The sequence below is a fragment of the Aedes aegypti genome, chromosome 3, assembly GCF_002204515.2.
Source record: "Aedes aegypti strain LVP_AGWG chromosome 3, AaegL5.0 Primary Assembly, whole genome shotgun sequence".
NCBI lineage: Eukaryota > Metazoa > Arthropoda > Insecta > Diptera > Culicidae > Aedes > Aedes aegypti.
Genome location: NC_035109.1, coordinates 9,297,570 through 9,320,562, shown reverse-complemented (window position 1 = coordinate 9,320,562; position 22,993 = coordinate 9,297,570). Strand labels below are relative to the sequence as shown.

The 22,993-nt window shown below is 36.3% G+C and overlaps 1 protein-coding gene across 3 annotated transcripts in view; it reads left to right on the top strand.

Annotated features, from left to right (window-relative positions):
• Positions 1-22,433, top strand: part of LOC5570205 (fumarate hydratase, mitochondrial) — a 31,829-nt gene extending 9,396 nt beyond the window's left edge. For 2 of the 3 annotated variants that reach the window (XM_001658937.2, XM_021852388.1), the window contains exons 2-4: positions 1,780-1,917; positions 20,971-21,976; positions 22,035-22,433. In XM_001658937.2, coding sequence (XP_001658987.1) covers positions 1,780-1,917; positions 20,971-21,976; positions 22,035-22,297 — 1,407 coding nt within the window. In that variant the 3' untranslated portion in view covers positions 22,298-22,433. Of the gene's footprint in view, positions 1-1,312; positions 1,610-1,779; positions 1,918-20,970; positions 21,977-22,034 lie in introns of those variants that run through there. The other variant, XM_021852389.1, reaches the window with a different exon arrangement.
• The last annotated feature ends 560 nt before the right edge of the window (positions 22,434-22,993 follow it).

Sequence of the window (22,993 nt, the reverse complement as noted above, 5' to 3'; positions counted from 1 at the left end):
ATTCAAGAAGTTTTTATGGCAAAATTAATCTATGGCAAATAAAGCTGAATACGACTGCGAAATACACATTCGTAGTGCACTCGCAACCTATCTGCGACAAGGTGCTACAGACCCGAACTCCTTAAGGTGAAGATGCATCGAAGCCAAACCTCAAATTTTCAAGAGCACAAGTCTAGTGAACCTGACAACGGTTCGTGCTGAAAATCTAATCGATTGGTCACCACCAGCGAGTGACCAGTGAGTAGCATTTTCAGCACAAACGGTTGTCTGGTTCTCGAGATTTGTGCTCTTGAAAATTCGAGGTTTGGCTTCGATGCATCTTCACGTTAAGAACTTTATTGTCTCCTTTTTAAATTGAAAAAAAAAAAACAACTCTTTCAGTTGTCGACAAGGAAAATTACCACAGCAAAGATTGAACTGATACATATTTTTTTCAAACAACAATCGTACGCTTTTCGCAACAAAATATATTTCCGAACTGCTGTTCCCATGACGATCGAGAAGCTTATCAAATTAAACCCACAAATAGCACCGCATCTTCGAGATTTTTGGTCGATCCACGTCCGCTCGTTCCATCGCTGTATCGTTTAGCGGTGCACTGGCTGGCTTCATGACCCGAACATACAAAAATATCAATATGAGAACAAATGGTAGATACTTGTAGAAGAATCGCTTCGATGTTAATTATGTGATCACTTGTGATCTACAGTAAAGGACAGATCAAAGTTCACATTGGCTTTCTTCCATACAAAATGGTCAAGTTTACAGGCCTGGATCTCGGCTTCTAGTGCTCTGATTGAACTGAACTTTCAAAAAAAAAAATCGCAATACTACAAACACAAACTTTTGAGTTTTTGGATTTTTTTCATTTTGCAAAACTGAGCATAAACTCAAATAGAGAATATTTTGACAACAATCAATTTTACTGAAAAATATTCAACAAACTTGTTTGTCTGATCGAATTGAACGATTCTACTGAACCACTATATTGCAATCAAAAATGTAAAATTTGCGATAACTTAAAAGTTTCAAAAGTAAAAGTTTCAGGTTAATTGTATAACTAGAAAGTTTCCAAACTTGTATGGAAAAAGGTCAATGCGTACTTCATTCTGTCCAGTATTGTAGATGTTGATATTCAAAAGTTTCAAATGATTATTTCGTTATCATAGAGTGTACCTATACCTATATCAATCCCCTTTTCTTTCGCTCGGAGATTAGCTTTTTTCCATTGTATAGAATAATGTGCTAAAGTAAATCATGAACCGCGGAAAAGCAATAACGAATTAGTCGTGAGCTCAAGTTTCATTCAGTAAACGTTCAACCGTTCAGAAAGCAACAGCAAGTTCGTCCATCAGCGCGGATCGCTGCACCATTCGCGAACCGGTTTATTGTTATTATTCATCGTTTCTTTTGCCGTTTTCGTGTTTTTGTGACTTGACTATCTCTATCTCGGGAGCTACGCAACTCCACCCATCTATCCCCTCATTGCCCCGAGCCAGTTTCGCACTTACTCACTTAGTGACCTGTTGCAGTTTGCTTGATTAAAAGCTCATTTTCCCCGGAAAGTGGATTCTTCTTGTTATCACATTATCACCCCCTAATGGACACGGTAATTGATTGTATTCATAGAGACGTTAAGGTGCTAAATTTAAGGTGAAAAGACAACCCGCGCAAGGGGTCACTCATTTCTCATTGCATAACACGTGACGTGTCATACAAGTCCCCCTCTCCATTGTATACATGCAATTAACTGATTTTTATATTTTTTTTGTCTTTCAGCTGAACAAAGATGTTGGCTTCCGTACTGAATCGGATACCTTCGGCGAGCTGAAGGTGCCCAACGACAAGTATTATGGCGCCCAGACTGTGCGTTCGACGATGAACTTCCCCATCGGAGGACCCACCGAACGTATGCCGGTAAGCATCGACAGTGACTCAGCTTCATATTCGTACAGGGTATTGTTTTCACACCAAGATCGTTAAAAAAAACTATTAAATTATGTTTACATCGATTTTAGAATAGGCCAAAGGTGTAGTCTATTATCCGACTAGCATAAACTGTGTCCATTAGGTTCATATATGAAATAATTCAAAAGTATTTAGTTTGTGACCAAAATAGACCCCATTCCAGATTTGTATATTGATAGGTATAATTCAATTATACAACACTTCAAGAAGAATTTTAATGCTGTATTTAATTGCTCAAATAATTTATAACATAGTACAGATATATTGTAGTATATTTAAGCTGTTTAATAGCCGACATATTTGAAACTTGAATAAATTATTGGAAATGACACATTTTCAACGATTTTTTGATAAAACAGTTAATAAGTCAGTAACAATAACGTACCTTTTCGTTAAAAAATCTTAAAATAAATATGCTAATATCAAATCGATAAATGAATCCAGCGGCATTACTTTTCTATCATCTGAAACCTTTTTTATCTTGGTATTTTTTTTTTATATTTTTCCTTTGAATTGTGGATTAAAATCTTTCGATTGATGCTTAAAAAGTTCTTAGCATATAAGTGCAAGGGAGCTCGAATTTTAGGCATTTATTTCGATCATTTTTTGAACAAAATCGAGCTGTATATCGATGGTACTTATGTAGATAAATAGTTCCAGACCTTCTTGTCAAAAATTTTTTTTGCTACAATTTATAGCAAAACGGCCGTGAAAAGCCACTAGTGAGACTATAGGGGGCTGTCTAATAAGGGAATAACCGATCCCGGTTATTGTTTTACTTATGTTCGTAAAATCATTTTGGCATAACTTTAAAACTCTGCACAAGTGTCATTTTCAATCCTGTCCCAGAAAGTATGGACACGACTTTGATAATGAAAATCACAATATTTTTCCAAATAATCAAATATTTTTATATTTTTGTATTTTTCTATAGGCTATTTCAACCAGAATCTGTGATATCTGTTGATTTAGGAAAATCAATTCTTATCTGGTCAGCACAGACCCTACATTTCGTTTTTATTGAAAAATGAATAATAAAATATGTTTTTTTTTTAATCTTTTGCCTTGGTGAGTTGAAGTACTTTTTACCAAGGATGTTTAACATAAATTTTTGTGTGAAATTTTATTTGGCTTTGTTAGAAAACACTTGAAAAAATGCTAAAATTCTAAAAATCTCGCATTTTTCTCTACACATAAAAGAACATCGCGAAGTTATAACTCTTCAGGTTTATTAAATAGTTATAAAAATAGTAAGCTTCAGATTTACGAAAAATTAATCTCTATTCTCTTGGATAGGCAATTTTAATTTTTGGTTTATTCTTGTTTTTACGTGAATATAAGAATTTGTTTTTTGACCATTTTCAAATATACCACGGCTGGAATCGGATTTTTAGTTCCAACACAAATTTTACATGCTTAAGTTTAAAATTTCAATTTGTATAAGTGGTAGTCCGATCAATTATCACATCGCCTCTGGTAAATATATGTTTTCAGATTTTTATAATACGCACTTTCTGACACAGAAAAGATTTTGTAAAACAAAGTACCTCAAAAATAACGCGATTTGTGCAAGACTGATATGAGATGCTTCAAAGAAATGTTACGAAATCAACACATTAATAACAAATTATTCATTGAAAAATCGCAACCTACTCTTGTTGGGTACAGTAATCAAATGTGAAAAAAACAGATTTTTATCTTTTCTAGTCTTGGAATGGCAGTATGGTGAAGTCGTGCCTATACTTTCTGGAACACCCTATATAAACCGAATTTTTGCGCCAACCAACAGGAAAGGATCAATTTCAAACTTTTCTGCTGAAAAAAAAAATAACTTTTTTTGTACAACAAACTCTACTACACCATGCTGCCCATAACTCCAGATCGTTAATGTGGTCCAAATATTCGAATTTATTTGAATTTATATTCAAATTATACACAAAATATGACCCTACTTGAGCAGCTCATTGATTTTAAAATAAGAGTACAACTTTATTGAAAGAATGAAGAACATTGATATGCCTGACTGAAGTATATTCTGTTGTTTTATTATATTGTCAATACGATATTTGTTGCGATTACGACAATAATATTCTAAAATTAAACTGTATAATAATGTTTGATAGTGAAATATAAAATAAATTAAAACATAGGCCTTTCTTAATTTAATAATTAAATATAGATTATCCACTTGAGAGTTAAAAGAGATTTTATCGGACAATTTTAGCTTGAGATTTGCTATCTGCTTAGGAATGATTCATGAATAACGTAGCATTTTTTCACCGATTTTTTACTCCCTCGTAGAATTTGGTCACAAAGGCTGATACCCCCCTCAGAAATATACCTAAAACCCCCATTTTTCCTTTCTTTTTCAAAAATTAAGCTCAAACAAGAGCTATTTAAAGGTATCTTCTGACTAAAACGTCAGTATAATCTCAGAAATAATATTGTGATATATAGTAACGCTCAGAAGTCATTTGAAGAACTGTTTTTATCAATCATTTCTAAGGTAAAGATTAATCTCAAATCTTCGAGAGCACAAATATGCATTCGGAGAGCCTTACGAATGTTGATATTCACTCTCTCGCATGATATGTGACGCGAGAGCGTTCAAGAGTACTAGCTCTCATAGAAGGCAACGATATCGAGTCATGCGGAAGATTTATATTTTGCTTTAAATTGGTAACAACTTCCTTGTTTCCTGTTAATGCAGTCCTAAGCATGGTTCGTGTGTCAACGATCGTTAAATTTTACAAAGCTTGGCTTAAACCATCATTTGGTTCTTGAGATTTATGCTTTTGAAGATTAGAGGTATGGATTTCATTCATCTTCACCTTTAGTAACTTTACTTTGATTTTCTATCTATGATAAAGCTTCATTGATTTAACTACATCAAACTGAATCAAAACTCGTATACAAATATCGAAATGCTCAATATATGCAAATAATCTGGTTTTTAAAAGCTCGAAGGTAGTTTGACAATTGCCCAATACGAAAAAGCTCATGCATTAACATTTCAGTCGTCGCGCTGTTGTATTTTGTACAACACTAGTGAAAAAAGCTCGCGTTTTGTTCACAATAGCAGCGTAGTGGCTCTGACGATGGCTAACCGCGCGAGGACTGGAAGGTTAACCTTCCGTCAGTCGCTCAAAAAAAAGTTACACCAGCGGTCGCATCGTGTACTGAGTACACGCGGAGCAATTTTGATTGTACATCCAAAGCTAGGCAAGATAGAATATGGATGTCTTCGGCAAATTTCTTCAGTCTAACGGTACCAATTGGTCAGTGGACAAAAAACACTATGGAAACATCCTCATCTTCCTGTGGCCATCGGATTGTGCCCCGGGGGAACCGACATAGTGGACATTTCGCAATGCAACATCTCGAACACAAATATCTCAGGATCTAGATTTTTTAGCAAGATGGTATCTTCGGCAAAGTTGTTCAGTAGGTCAAGGGCTAACATGTGATAGGCTGCTTGTTTCGAAATTCTGCCACCAGATGGTGCTAGTGAGCATTTAATTTTTCAAACACCGATATCTCAAGATCCTGATTACCTAGAAAGATGATGTCTTCGACAAAGTTGTTTAGTAGGTCAAGGTAGGGACGTTCCGATACTTTCGATATATCGGAATATCGATATTTTGCTTTCGATATTCGATATTTTGGTATCGATATTTCCCATTCAATATATCGGTGATATCGATATTTCCTTCCGATATATCGTACCCTAATATAAGGAAACAATTGTAGGAATTTCTTTATATAAAATTTATTTTTAGTATTTCAAAAAGCAGTTACCGTTCAAATTGTACTGTCATGTCCCTTAACAGAATATGCTTAACCCCTCTACCGGACGCTTCATTTTTTACCGCTAAAATATATTCAAATCACGATAACTTTTTTGTTTCTCAATATTTTTGCACCATTCTTTCACAAGTTATTGAAAAACTCTCCTAGTTTCAGAATAAGTGTCGATATTGATAATAGGTCATCTGAATCCAGAGATATTCAAAAATTTCTTCGCGTGGCCACGACTCACGTAAATATCTCAGGCTACAGAATTTTTAGCGTATTCGGATATTCACTCCTCGGAATGATACATTGATGCGAGTGTGTTGTGAAAAAATAAAGCAATTTGGTGCAGCCGTCTCTGAGTAATGAGCATTTATGTTTTCTGTACCACGCTGGACAAATAAAGATCCTGAAAACTTCAAAAAACCTCATATCGTAATTTTCAGACTTCTCCAAGAATATTTAACCGATTTGTATGATTTTTTTTTCAGGGTAGCTTTTCATTACCTGGTATTGTATAGTACACGTTTTACTATATTTTTTTGATAAATTGATCAAAATATAAATGGCCGCCAAAGACAATTTATATGGAGAATGTCGGTCCCTCAAGGAACATCGGAATATCTTCAAAACAAGATCACCAATTATTAATATCGAAACGGGCTCTCAAATTAGAAGAGTTTTTAAAGATCTTGTGAAAAATTGAGCAAAAATATTAAGAAACAAAAAAGTTATCGTGATTTGAATACTTTTTTGGCGGTAAAAAATGAAGCTGCCGGTAGAGGGGTTAAGTCCAAAACGGTTAAAATACCAATGATCTTGAATATTTGAAGATTTTTATTTGAATCTTTGGAAACTAAACAACAGGTCACTAAGCGATAAAGGAAATTTTGCTCCATTCAAATATATCATATGATATTCCGATATATCGATATTTTGAATCAATATATCGGTGGTATCGATACTTTGATTCGATAATCGTATCGAATAAAATATCGATACTTCGCAATATCGGAACGTCCCTAGGTCAAGGACTAACATATGATAAGCTACCTAACAAGAAAAACTGCCACAAGATGGCGCTAGTGAGCATGCAATATTTTAATCTCGAATATCTCAGGATCCCGATTTTTTAGAAAGATGGTGTTTTCGGCAAAGTTGTTCAGTAGTTCATGGGCTACCATGTGATGATCTTCTTGATTCAAAATTCTTTCAATAGATGGCGCTAGTGAGCATGATATTTTTCGAACACAGATATCTCAGGATCCAGGTTACCTATAAAGTTGACGTCTTCGACAAAAGTGTTGAATAGGTCAAGTTGTAGTATGTAATATGCCACCCAACTTCAAATTCTACCACCATATGGCACTAGTGATCATGCTATATTTTGATCGCGAATATCTTAAGATAATGATATTTTAGCAAGATGGTGTTTTCAGCAAAGATGTTTAGTAGATCAAGGACTAAACATGTGACATGCAGTTTGATTCGGAATTCTTCCACAAAACGAAATTTTCGAATGCAAGTATTTCAGGATCCTGGTTAGGAAAATAAAATTAGATTACAAAGATGATGTCTTTGATGAAGTTGTTCTGTATATCAAGGACCAACGTGTTAAGTGTAAAATAAACCTACTCAAAATTCTTCCACATTCAATTCAAAATGCAATGGGCTGCTAGATTTCAAATACTTCCATCAGGCTAGAGAAAGAGCTCCAGGTTTATTTTTTTTCCAAATTCAGAATCTCAAGTTCCCAATTATTTTAAAACTTGACGTCTTCATCAAATTTATTAGGTAAGGAAAGTGCTCACATGTTATTGGCAATTATATTTTGAATTATGTAACCCTGCGCCAGTGAGCATTTAATCTTCTGAACATCTTATGATACTGATCATTTAGGCTCATCAATACACGTTTTGTAAAATGTTAAAACGTAACGAAATACCAGTAAGCACAAAATAAAATTTAACATATAGGGTTCATTCTACTTAAAATTCTTGATTCCAATTGAACAATATTATTTTTATATTTAGTAGAAAAGTAGGACGCAAACTTCGCGTTGCTGCTGATAATCTAAATTCGTTGCTGCACATCTCGTGAGAGCACACTCTCGCAGTACTGGTCGGGTTTGATATTATGGTGCGTCTTTTTCCTCCGTAAAATCAGCTTCAGGCTCATGATTATCGCCGTGACCGATAATTTCACTCCCTGATTGTTTACAAATAAATTCAAAGTGCTCTTTGTGCTAGTATAAGCCATTTTATGAGACGTTTCGAATCATATGGTTTCCGTTTGTTTACCAGCTTTGAAAGTTTCTGGCGGGCCGATTTATTTACGTTTCTTCTAGCGCTACATTTGGAAGGAGCTTATTCAACAATGGCGCTGGTGGCAGTGTAACAAAGTTTTTAATTTTCGCATGTAAAATTGAAATCAGCAGGCAGAGAAGATATTTTTCATTTACAGGTAATATAATACATGTAAACCGAATAGAACCATGCGCTGAAAGAGACGCGGACGTCATCGCCAACAAAAATGTGACCAGCGCCATTCAGATATCAGGCTAGTTTTTTGAACAACAACAATGAGCGGCCCGCCAGAAAACGTCATTCGAACGTCTCGTAAAATGGCTTATAATCATAATATGGTTATACTAGAACAAAGAGAACTTTGAATTGATTTGTAAACAACACAGGCAATGACTATCACTTTCGAGGTGATTCGAACAATGTTGTAGTGTGCGTGCCATCCCGTGAGTCGCCATGAGAGACCGAGTTTCTCATATCACTTGGCACTAACACACATCCATCTTCATTTTTGTGTAACAGCTTTCTACCGCCCATGAGCCTCTGTACACGGAGACGGAATTCAACTCAATTTTGGGTTGTTTCAACGCAATTCCGTAGTTGAGCCCAATAACTCAATTTTGGATAAAATTTCCAAGGTCCCCACTAGGTAGTTTGGCTTTAATTCCATTAGAAAAATATACTCAATTTTGGGTTGATTTAACGCAAAATTGAGTTCTTTCGACCCAAACATAAGAAAAGTTGTATTTACCCAAATTTGGCTTATTGGGCCAAAGTACCCCCATTGGGTAGATGCAGCTCTCTCTATTTTTGACAACATTCGTGTGGGAGAAGGAGAAAACCGAGAGATTTTGGGTTGAAACTTTAATCGATATACCTAATTTTGGGTATATCAAACTCAAAAATTAGGTAAAAATATTTCTCCGTGTACGTGCCATAAATTCTTTTGTTCTTTAACTTTTACTGTGCGCCGTGTGTTGGTGCTGTCTCGCTCTCTCTCACGGGCAACTTGAAAACAGCGCGCACAGTAAAAGTCAAACGTTATATAGCATGCATAGGCTCATTAGATATGGGGCCTTCCTTAGCCGAGTGGTTAGAGTCCGCGGCTACAAAGCAAAGCCATGCTGAAGGTGTCTGGGTTCAATTCCTGGTCGGCCCAGGATCTTTTCGTAATGAAAATTTCCTTGACTTCCCTGGGCATAGAGTATAATCGTACCTGCCACACGATATACGAATGCAAAAATGGCAACTTTGGCATAGAAAGCTCTCAGTTAATAACTGTGGAAGTGCTCATAAGAACACTAAGCTGAGAAGCAGGCTCTGTCTCAGTGGGGACGTTAATGCCAAGAAGAAGAAGGCTCATTAGATATTTGATAGGCCTTTTCATGGGACAGGTCCATGTTGCATTCGTTTCTATCGGTGAAGGACCGATGATTACCAAGGGTGAATAGCGACTGTCAAATGGAAGCAAAAATGAAATGCCGCGTGTACTAAGTCTAGCACCCGTTTTAAGGCTATTATTCGCATTATTTAAACCAATCAATGTGCTTGAAATATACTGTTTGAAAGCAGAAAAATACTACGTGCTACTGCAGTATGCTATTGACAATTTTATCAGTAAATTCAGTTGAATTCACAGAATAGATGTTTTCTAAAAGACCGATTACGCCTTCATCATTATTTGATCGTTATTTTGTATTATTGTTTACCTTTTAGTTGCATATAAGAACTGTCATATACCTTCCGAATCAGCTGATTTGAGACGTCTCGTGAAAAGGTCTATTGCTCAATTGTAACCACCATTGACAGTTCTTTGATTTCAGCACAGACAAAAAGGCGTCACACTCTCATAGGTGTCCATCGATCATTTTTTAACGACCGATTCGTATATAAGGAGTGTATCAAAAAGTAGTCGCAAACTTTCAAAACAGTCTCAAAAATAATGGGTTGAACCTTCTTCTTCTTCTTTCTGGCGAACCTACAAACAATGTTTTGATCAGAAATGCTTTATAATGTATTTAAAAATGATAATGCGGTGATATTATTTCAAGAAAGCGGCATTTTGCATGAGTTTTGCAAATTACTAACAGATGTCGATGAAAATCTTGCACACCTCTGAAAAAAATGATATGTTAATAAATGTGTTAAATTTTAAGAAAAAAATATTTTTGTTTATGCTAATATATTCTGTGCCACAACTCTGATGACATAGTGTAAACAATATTTTGAAAAATTCATTAACAAGCATTTAAGAGCAAATACAAAAATCGAAAAAAGTCTATTTTTAGGGACCTTGTTTTTTAATTTTTTCTTTCTACACGTTAATGCTAATATCGAATGATTGTAATGAATAAAAAATTGTTTTTTGATTGGAAAACTTTCTTTGCATATGAATGAAGTAACGTAAGCAAAAAATATTTCTCTATATCTACCGCTGTATATGACAGAGCTTCAAAAGTTGATTAAACAAAAGTGACTTTCTAAAACCGACCTTGTTCCAATTATTGAGCTTTTTTAGAGCAATAATTTATTTTTTTGAATTTCTTTTTACGTGCTGTGTGAAGTAAACATATTTTCCGATAGAATAAGCTTTTCATCCTATTTTGTTTGATATACATTTTGTTCAATACAAATCATCGAATCTTCAGAAGACACTTCAAAATGTAATTTTGTGCAAGATTTTGTTTTCCATGCTTTATAAACCTTGTTGAATTTATATTAAGACTGCATATTATTCAATGTTTTTTTTTAGCTGCTTCAATTTTTGATGACATGATGAAGATTTGCGTGAAAAAAGCTTTCAAAAAGGTGAACTATGCTCTGAGATATACCGTTTTAAATGTTTGCGACTACTTTTCGATACACTCCTTATGCCACCAACTGCAGGCTGCAGCGCTAGCGTCGTTTTCATTCGTGTTTGACGTTTACACATTACCGCCACCTGTTGGCCCATCGGCCAAACAAAGTCATTTTAGCATTGGGCATACACGTTTTCGCGGCAATGATTTTGATCGTCATATTTTTAAATATAGTCAAACCTGTATAAGTCGATGTTCCATAGTTCGATATCGACTCATGAGACCATACTTAAAACAAAAAATCATAATTACCATGATGCTCCCTTTTATCAGCTTTCTTATGAATATCTGTTCCATGAGTCGATGATCTTTTGAGTATCGACTAGAAATTTGACTGTACTTGAAATTCTGAAGTACATTCTGATGGGATTTTCATGCTGAAGAGCACCGTTTTTGAATCAAACGGTTCATTATATGTTAAACAACTTAGTTGAAGACGTCATTGTCATGATTAAGCAATCACGATCCATGAAATTTGGGTTGAAAATATAGCATACTCAGTAGCACCATCTAGTGGAAGAATTCCCAAACAAGTATGGCCCATCACAAGTTTGTACTTGACTTACTGAACTTTTGAACCGAGAAGTTTATATTTGGATGCAATCGGGATCCTCAGACATTAGCAATCAAAAAATGCATGCTCAATAGCGCCACCAGTTGAAAGAATTTTGAAGCTTGAGGTTCCTTGCATTTAGGCCTTCATCTTATGAACAACCTTGCCGAAGGGGTGATATTTCTTAGTAATGAAAATATCTCAGGATCATTTTTCTAAGCGATCAGGATCCAAAAATATCTGCGTTCGAAAAATTGCATCTTTAGCGTCAGTTTGTGGAAGAAATCCAAATCAAACGGCGCTTCACATGTTTAGTCCTTAATCTACTAAGCATCTTTGCCGAAAACACCATCTTGTTAAATATCGTTATCCTGAAATATTCGCGATCAAAATACGCCATATGTTGGTAGAATTTCAAGTTGGGTGGCATATTACATACTACACCTTGACCTATTCAACACTTTTGTCGAAGACGTCAACTTTATAGGTAACCTGGATCCTGAGATATCTGTGTTCGAAAAATATCATGCTCACTAGCGCCATCTATTGAAAGAATTTTGAATCAAGAAGATCATCACATGGTAGCCCATGAACTACTGAACAACTTTGCCGAAAACACCATCTTTCTAAAAAATCGGGATCCTGAGATATTCGTGATTAACATATTGCATGCTCAATAGCGCCATCTTGTAGCAGTTTTTCTTGTTAGGTAGCTTATCATATGTTAGTCCTTGACCTACTAAACAACTTTGTCGAAGACATCATCTTTCTAGGTAATCAGGATCTTGAGATATCGGTGTTTGAAAAATTAAATGCTCACTAGCACCATCTGGTGGCAGAATTTCGAAACAAGCAGCCTATCACATGTTAGCCCTTGACCTACTGAACAACTTTGCCGAAGATACCATCTTGCTAAAAAATCTAGATCCTGAGATATTTGTGTTCGAGATGTTGCATTGCGAAGTGTCCACTATGTCGGTTCCCCCGGGGCACAATCCGATGGCCACAGGAAGATGAGGATGTTTCCATAGTGTTTTTTGTCCACTGACCAATTGGTACCGTTGAACTGAAGAATTTTGCCGAAGACATCAATATTCTATCTTGCTTAGCTTTGGATGTACAATCAAAATTGCTCCGCGTGTACTCAGTACACGATGCGACCGCTCGTGTGACGGGCCCGGTAAAAAAAAGTTACACGAGCGGTCGCACTGGTGTACTGAGTACACGCCTCAAAACTTAGGTTAAAAACACGATGTTTTCGAATACTTTTCGTTGATTTTTTCGAAAAATTTCTTCTCTACAAGCAAGAAGAAGAGTAGATCTTGGAATAGGACCAACACCCGGATCAATTTGAAGGGATTTTCAACGTGTTTTTCGACTTTTCGCAAAGTGCGTGTACTCAGTACACTAGGGCGACCGACGGTGGGTTAATAGTGTTTTCACTATTTACTGTACTGTTGAAACAAATTACAGTTTTGTTATAGATTATTTGACATCTCAAACACAGTCCGATTAATGCAAATCTTTTCACTAGCTGGACTACAGCTGTAGTGCATCGAACGAAAATTAACTATATATTAGACGGTTGTTTGTGTTGGATTCAAGCACTACTCTGTCTTTTCAAGTGAAGCTTTTTAACATATGTTGTGTATTTTAATTACTAGCATGTTCAATTTTTTCATAGTTTGTCAGTGTTTAGACAGACTTGGACCAATGCACTGTGTTTTATTTTCTCGATTTCATGCGCTTTTTGAATAGCGCCCAAACCGTTGATTTTAGCGATATAGTTTGTTCGGAACAGTTTCTTAGTATATTAAAGCGCATCTTTTGACGAAAAAATTTTTGTGATCAATCCACCAGTTATAAACAAAAATGATTTTTAACGAGTTTTTTCATACAAATTTGTGTACTTTATGTTAAAAAATTCGTAACTCTTTTACAAGATTTTTAACATTTTTCATGTCTTTTCTTCAAAGTTGTTAAACATCTTAAAACGCGTGTTTTTGCTGAACATTGTACCTCTCTAGCTCTTAAAGTAAAAGAATTATCAGTCGAATTCGTTTTAATAAGGCTTATTTGTTTGATAGTAAAAACCCATGCAAAGACGCTTATAGACAAAAGTTTTTATCAACTGCCGAAAGGGGAGATATGGTACTTACATGATTTGTAAAAGTTGTCTGCGCCATTTTGCGCCGAAGCCAGTTATAGAGGCCTAAACTACCCCTTGAAAAAAGAGTAATTTATGAATAACTTTGTTACTTCAAAAGATAGGGTGATGATATGTTCAGCAAAAACGCGGCTTTTTCTATGACAAACAACTTTGTAGAAAACACAAAAAATGTTAAAAATCTTGGAATAAAGTTATGATAAAAAATATGGTTTTTAGGGGCCATTCACATACAACGGCATATATCTCAAAATGTATAAGAGATAGAAAAATCGTGTCTTCGACAAAGTTGTTTCAAATGGCCAATTCTACAACTTTGCCGAAGACCCCATATGTCTATCTAAATGTTTTGAAAAAATAGTTTTTCTATCTCACTGCTAGGTGGATTGATCACAAATTTTTTTTCGTCAAAAATTGCGCTTTAAGGCTAAGTAGCCCGTCATTCGTTTTGGCATCAATGATCACTTTTCAGCTTGCATTTCAAAGTGATGAAACTCAGTCTTGTTAGTTTATATTGACTTGAAAAAGTATCACTGTACGCGCTAACATGCATAAAATATGCTGATACTTTTTCAGCTGTGTCAGTGCAAAACCAACTGATTTTCTTTGATTCGAAATCGTGACATGAACTAGCAACAATCATCAACGGCGCGTACAAATTTCGATGACGGCCTACTTCGCCTTAAGAAACTTCTCCGAACAAGCTAGGGGAAAGTGGGGCAGTTTGGCCACCTTAAGGAAAAGACCATAAAAGTGCTGAAAATATTATAAATTTTTCGAATGTTTGCATGATTTCAAACAATTTTGAGATGAATACGCTACATCCGCATGATTTTCTTTGTCTTATAAAGTTCACGAATGAATAATTGATTTTTCAAAATTTGTCATTTTTCGAGTTGTTTTTTTACTGATGGGGTGATATGAGCACCCAATTTTTGATTGCAAAATAATCTCATATAATCTAAAAATTCAATTATTTTGTTACTACACTTGAAAATTATTAGTATTTATAAACACTCCGTGCAAGAAGATATAATTTTTTATGAACATTCTAACAGTCAAACATCATCATTCTGAAATGATGAAATTTAAAAGAGCCATTCGGGGCAATATGGGCAGTTTTTGCGAACCTAATTTATTTATTTTTATTTGATTTTTGAACACTGACTTATGACATGCCTATTGCTTTATTTCCTCATCAGCTTTAGGGCTGCATGTTATTTCAGATGAAATTTAAAGAATTTATGCAGTTTTCAAGGGGTGCTCATTCCACCCCATTGGCCAAACCGCCCCGACTACCCCTATATCGCTAAAATCAACGGTTTGGGCGCTATTCAAAAAGCGCATGAAATCGAGAAAATAAAACACAGTGCAATGGTTTCAGGAAAGTATACCTATAGCATTAAAAAAAAAGCATTATTGCTGAAACAGTGGAACTAATTTTTTGTTGAAATATCTATACCAAAATAGCATAGGAAAAATCAAAATCGTTGGAGCTCTCAACTTTTAATTACAAGTTTGTTTTCATGGCTAACGCGATGGTCCTTTAGGACGCAGCAGTTGCACTGGTTTGGTTTTCTGCAATCCGATACCACTCTAACTCAATGCACATTGGTCCCAAAGCCATATCTAGGAAGACAAAAATGATTGCGCCTAAACCGTCAATTTTAGATATATGGTGTCTTCGGCAAAGTTTCTCCATATTTTTCAGACATTTTTTAAAGAAATGTGAAATTAGGGTGGCCCACATGGTTTACGAGATCACAATATAAACTTTTTTGCTGACGCATTTAGGACTACACAATGTTCTACAATGTTTTAGAACAACCAATTTGGAGCAACTTTGCCGAAGAACCCAAATTTCTATCTCTTATGGTTCGCGAGTTATGATTTTTTTTAACAAACAAGTTAGGGTGGTACTGAAAAATCAGTTTTTTCTTGATAACTTTTCATACGATTTCTCGCAAAAACTTTGTTCCAAGCACTTTTAGAACTTTTGATTGCGCAACTTTTTGCCGAAGAAACTACTGTTCTATCTCTTATGGTTACAGAGTTATCAGAAATTTTCTTCGAAAAAATGGTTGTTTTCAAATGCCTATATCTCCGAAAGGCGCAAACGGATTTTCAATCTATTGTCGGCATTAGAAAGATTATTTCATTCTCTGTTTATGGTAAAAAAACTGTGGGAACGTTTTTTGTTTGAAAAGTTTGATAAAATTTTGAAAATGATATGTTTTTCAACCGAAAATTGTCCATAACTTGAAACATCCAACTTATTATCGGCTGTTGAAGAATGCATGAATCTTGAACAAGAGCCAGGTATAAATCCCAAATATCTGTCTAAGGTAACGAACCAGAAGGTAGGCCTTGATCACTTGAAAACTGCTTCAGCAAATAATATTCCTTTTTTCAGCTCCTTAGATTCCGCTTACTATGATCGATATCAATACATGTGTATTCAATTTTAAATGACATACATACAGTTATTTCGATTGTTCTAGCAAATATCTCTTTTTTCGCTTTCTTTACCATATAAAATTCGGTTTATGGTGAATATATGTGTAAGCGTTGATTTTTTATGAATACCTTGTATGAAGCACTTTCAGAACTTTCAATTTTGCACATTTTTGCTGAAGGCACCAAAGAGCTATCTCGAATATGTTTCAAGTTATAGACAATTTTCGGTTAAAAACATATTATTTTCAAAATTTTATCAAACTTTTCAAACAAAAAACGTCTTCACAGTTTTTTTCACCATAAACAAAGAAAGAAATAATCTTTCTAATGCCGACAAAAGATTGAAAATCCGTTTGCGCTCTTCGGAGATATCGGCATTTGAAAACAATCATTTTTTCGAAGAAAATTTCTGATAACTCTGTAACCATAAGAGATAGAACAGTAGTTTCTTCGGCAAAAAGTTGCGCAATCAAAAGTTCTAAAAGTGCTTGGAATAAAGTTTTTGCGAGAAATGATGGTATAAAAAGTTATCAAGAAAAAACTGATTTTTCAGTACCACCCTAACTTGTTTGTTAAAAAAAATCATAACTCGCGAACCATAAGAGATAGAAATTTGAGTTCTTCGGCAAAGTTGCTCCAAATCGGTTGTTCTAAAACATTGTAGAACATTGTGTAGTCCTAAATGCGTCAGCAAAAAAGTTTATGTGCTGATCTCGTAAACCATGTGGGCCACCCTATTTTCACATCTCTGAAAAAAATGTCTGAAAAATATCGAGAAACTTTGCCGAAAACACCATATATCTAAAATTGACGGTTTAGACGCAATCATTTTTATCTTCCTAGATATGGCTTTGGGACCAATGTGCAATGGTTATTCAATATCGAATTATGGAAAGTTGACTGTAGTTAGGTCTGTCTCAATATCGACTAGTTCAAAACATCTATATTTTAGCGAGATTCTTGTCAAAACTCTGATATTCAATTGATATGAAGTTCAAATATGCATAGACAACTTGAAAAGAAAGTTGAAAAAAAAATGACAAAAAAAAACGAAAAACAATACTTTACATTCGTAATTATTATTAATTCATGGTAATTCATCTTACTAAACATTTGTACTGCGTTTAAGTTCACACACGAAAACCTACTTAGGGGGAGATCCCCCAGTACCGGACACTTAAGCCACTAAATTCATAATTCGAAAAATATTGGTTACATGTGCTCGTGTAACCCATTTATGATAAATATTATCATTTTTATAGTGTACAAAAATAAATTTGATAATATAAATATGAATTTTGACATTGCATTTTGATGATGTATTTTAGAACCAAATTGATCAATCTTGAAAGGTGGCACCCAATACCGGGCACGATCCGGAAATGCCTCGAATTATGTGAATTTGAATATCATTGAATGTGTTTACTATAGGAATAGTACATAATTGCCAATTCAATGCATTTACAACATTTACAAGAACAATTTGAGTTTTTCTTAGTTTGCAAGATGTCCATCAAAAACCTCTTTCATATATGAAGAAAAATAGCACATTTTACGATGTTGTTCTGAATGTTCATTCTTCTTAATTTAATTGCATGTTCGATACCAGGATCGACGAAATCCATGAAAAATGAATGTATTTTGAGACACTGGTGCAATAATTACGAAGATATCATATAACAAATCAAGCTGTCCGAAACTGGGGGACAGGAAGCGTTCAACCAAAATTGTAATTTGTCCATATTTAGTTCAATTTCGTACAAAATACATTCATACTATCAAATAAGGATTAGGTTCGAACATGCTTGCGTGATTCAAATTATTTTTAAATATCTTAAATAATTACTAAATAGGCTCAAAATTAAGGCAAAACGTCAAATTTTCCAAAATTTTCAAACTTTTTTACCTTATTAAAAAGGCATGCATATTTCAAGGATGTGTTATTCTACGCAAACATAAGTCTCCATAATAGCTTCCTTTTCTACTATTACACCATCTTAATTGTACCATGATTTTTCAATTTTTCGACTTTGTCCGGTATTGGGTGCTGTCCGGCACTGGGGGACCTCCCCCTACAGCTTTAGTTGCACAATCAAAATACATCAATAACCTCAAACTTAAACAACATACAAACAGACGTAACACTTAGAACAAATTTATTTAAATTCCTGTAAAATGCTGTTTCGTGCAACAAGACCTGCAGATGGCGTTAGTGTGAAACGTCGAACACGAAGAAAACGATGGGCGAGCCTCTGGTTGTGCAATCTGTAACATAGCGAATTTGAAGAGATCATTAAATGTTGATGGAATTTTCTTCTATGTTACGTCTGTTTATCTGTGCTTAAACTATTTAAACATAATGTTTTGAGCTTCATAAAATCTCTTTGATTGCATTTTTTAAGAAAATTCAAATTATTTTTCAGATACAATTCCGTTTCTCAGTTTATGATTTTTCAAGTTGAATCATCAATTAGTAAATTTATCAAAAAAAAAAAAAAAATATGCGCTTTACAATGATAGGTAATAAGGAGTTTTTCTGAAAAAATCATGCAAAGTGGTAGAATTGTCCCCAAGAAATCTAAAAATTACAATATGAAGGTTTTGAAGTTTTTAAGATAATCCTACGGCCAGAGTTGTACCGCAAACATAAATTCTCATATCTCAAAAACCGTTGCACCAAATCGCTTAATTTTTTCACAACAGACTTTCATCAATGTATTGTTTCGAAATGTTAGTAAGCAAACACGAAAAAAACGGTAGCCTGAGATATTAAAGTGGTTTATGGCTACGCATCGGTTTTCCAAGGAATTTCGGAACATCTCCGAATACAGACCAGCAAAGATTAAAGTCGATAAAGATTCTAGATTCTAAAGAGCAAAAAGTAAGAGGTATTCTCAATTTCAATCCCAATCCCTGCATACAGTTAAGAAATGAAATAAAGAAATTGAGCAGTCATAGAAGCGTCGAAATTCAGTTTTTGTACAGTCAGTGACATGTAGTAACCAAATGCTGTTTTTCCATACAAAATGCCCATGTTTGGGGTGCTGTATCTCAGCTTATGGTAGTCCGAATTGGCTGAAATTTGGATGACGAACTACAAATAACTTGAAATTTTGCCTATAAGGGAATCATTACATAGCAGTCATTTTACGTAGAGTTTCAGAGGTTTGTTCAAAGACAAAAGTAAGTAACCGAGAGACTTTTTAATTTAATTCGAAAACGATAAGTCATGGAAAGTTGGTGTGTTCTGTAAATTTGTGTTACTTCTTTCATTTCATTTCATTTCATTTTATTGGTTTGTATTAGCATATAAACGTGTTACATAATTTTCTTAGCTGAGATATGGAGTTCCTTTCAACAGCTCAATAGTTCAGTTTGCCAACAAATTTACCGGTTACAAAAAACAAATTAGCATTAAAGGGAAAAACTACAAAAAAAACCTTCAAAATTGCAAAAAAGTAATGGGGATAGTTAGAGGAAGAGTTAGAGTCCTTATTCTAATATCACAGTCTACGCGCCAGTTGTTCTAGCAAAGGATTTGCTGAAATAGAACATCCCAACCAGAACTTGGGAAATACACGCTGGATCCAGTCGTCAATAATTTCCATCTTCGCTAGCCTATGCACGTCTTCAGTGGGGTAGAACGGGTCCAAGTTCAGCATCATCTTCAATATACGATTTTGCTTCACCTGAAGCTTCTTCCTGTGAGTAGCGGCGCAGTCAAACCAGGCAGGAAAGCCATACGTTATGGAAGGAAGAAACAACATCTTGTAAAGAAGCATTTTAGATTTCTTATCCAGCTGTGAGCGTCTCTTGATCAGTGGGTAAAGCATTCTGGTCAGTTTGTCGCATTTACTCAGTGTGTTCTTGATATGGGATGCGAAGGTCAGCTTACGATCTAAAGTTAGACCAAGATACCCCACGTTTTCGGACCATGGAATTTGTTGTCCCCATATTGAAATTTCATTCTGAGGAAGTTTTTGTGGGGATCGTTTTCTAGTGAAGAAAATTGTCTGCGATTTGTTCGAGTTGGTCTTGATCTTCCATCTACGCTGATAAGTTTCAATGGCGTTTTGTGCCGCTTGCAGTTTGTTCACTACAACACCTGCATCCTTATCCGCTGCGATGAACCCAGTATCGTCCGCGAAGAGAATGTACTGCACGCCATCTAGCATCACCAGGTCACCGGTGAAGATGTTGTAGAGCGTCGGGCTTAAAACAGCACCTTGAGGGACGCCGAAGGGCACTCCATGTCTGCTAGAGGTATGACCGTTAACAGTCACGTGGAACGATCGATTTGACAGGAACGAACGAATAATTTTCAGAATGTAGGATGGAAAGTTCCCAAGATGCATCTTGTGCAAGATTGCTTCCTGTGTTACTTCTAAAATTTATAAACTTTGTGGAACACACTAACAACTCACAACTTACCGTTTTAGAATTAAATTACAATGTCTCTCGGTTACTTACTTTTGTAAAACAACTGCAGTGTAATAATTCCCTTACAGGCAAAACTTCAAGCTATTTGTAGTTCGTCATCTAAATTTCAGCTAATTCGGACTACCAGAAGTTGAGATACAGTACTCCAAACTTGGGCATTTTGTATGGAAAAACAGCATTTGGTTACTAACTTATGTCACTGACTGTAGGTGTGCGGATAATTAAATGGAAACAGTTTACGATTGTCGAACAAGATATGACACCTATGTCCTTCGTTATTGATAAAGTATTTTGTATTCGATGTATCATTTGTTAGTATTTTCCCAACTTGATTTGCAAACAGAGCTCTGCACGAATATGAATTTGAGTCACTGTATTAGAAATTCAATGTACAATTAAAATCATGCTAATCTCCCTTACGCTTCTTATCAGCAACCGGTCATCACAGCCATGGGTATTCTGAAGAAGGCGGCTGCCCTCGTAAACAAGGAGTACGGTCTGGATCCGAAGATTGCCGATGCCATCTCGCTGGCAGCTGACGATGTCATCTCCGGCAAACTGTACGATGACCATTTCCCACTGGTCATCTGGCAAACCGGATCCGGTACCCAGAGCAACATGAACGTCAACGAAGTCATTAGCAACCGTGCCATCGAACTGCTTGGTGGTACCCTGGGTTCAAAGACCCCAGTGCACCCGAATGACCACGTGAACAAATCGCAATCATCGAACGATACCTTCCCAACTGCCATCCACATTTCGGTGGCTCGGGAACTTACCGGAAACCTGAAACCCGCCATCCAAATCCTGCACGACGCCCTGAAGGCCAAGTCCAACGAATTTAAGGACATCATCAAGATCGGTCGTACTCACACACAGGACGCCGTCCCTCTAACCCTGGGACAGGAATTCAGCGGATACGTTCAGCAGATGGAATTCGCTCTGCAGCGAATCGAATCCGTACTCCCGCGCGTGTACATGCTGGCTCTCGGCGGAACGGCCGTCGGAACCGGTCTGAACACTCGCATCGGCTTCGCCGAAAAGTGCGCTGCCAAGATTGCCGAACTCACCAGTCTGCCGTTCGTCACTGCCCCCAACAAGTTCGAAGCGCTGGCCGCTCGTGACGCCATGGTGGAGGTTTCCGGCTGTCTGAACACCATTGCCGTCAGCTGTATGAAGATCGCCAACGACATCCGGTTCCTGGGATCGGGACCTCGTTGCGGTCTCGGAGAACTGAGCCTGCCGGAGAATGAACCCGGAAGCTCGATCATGCCCGGCAAGGTCAATCCAACCCAGTGCGAAGCAATGACCATGGTTTGCGCTCAGGTCATGGGTAACAACGTGGCCGTCACCGTCGGTGGATCCAACGGACACTTCGAGCTGAACGTGTTCAAACCGTTGGTGGTGTCCAACGTGCTGCGATCGATTCGGTTGTTGTGTAAGTTTCCTCAAATTGATGCGTGTTACAATTCTATAAATGTTCTCTCTTCTTCCAGCGGACAGTGCCCGCACCTTCACCAAGAACTGCGTCGTCGGAATCGAAGCGAACCGGGCCAACATCGACAAGATCATGAACGAATCGTTGATGTTGGTGACGGCCCTCAATCCGCACATTGGCTACGACAAGGCGGCCAAGATCGCCAAGACGGCCCACAAGGAGGGAACCACGCTCAAGCAGGCTGCCCTCAATCTGGGCTACCTGACGGAGGAGCAGTTCAACGAGTGGGTCCGCCCGGAGAACATGCTGGGACCGAAGTAAGCCGAGCATCGTGTCGCGGTGAGTGGAATACCTCAGTTTTCTTAATTGCCTTTTTCATTGTATTTCGGAGCGTTATCATACTTATAATGTTACAAAAACGATCGGGAATGTCTCATCATAAAGCGAACATCATACTAAAAACGAAATCTTTACATTAAATTTGTGGTATTGTGAAAAACCTTCAGAACGACAGAACTGTAGAGACTTGATCTCTATTTAAATACAAGTCTCTATTTTTAATGCAAAGTCTCTTAAGCCTCTTGACCAAAATGGATTCTACAGTCAGAAGTAATTCGTTGAAGGTTTTCCAAGAAATTCTACACGAATTCCTCAAGAGTTCCTAAGACGTTTTTTCAGTTATTTCTCCAGCCCTTTTATGAAATCATTATCTGCGCCAAAATTATTCCAACGATTTTCCCAAGAAATCTATCAAGAAAAAGAAACTATCTTTCATTGAGGAACTCAATAAATTCGTCCTATTCGTCATTAGGTTCCTACAGAAATTTATCTAGAAATTTCTCCAACATTTCATGCACGAATTACTTCTGTAGTTCTTCCAAAAAATCTCGAGTAAATTTCCATCTGCAAGGATTCTGCATTTGAGGTTTTACACCAGAAATTACAACAGAAATTATTTGGATCATTTTTACACAACGTCCTTCAGGATTTTTTTTTTGTTTTTTTGCGATCTCGGAC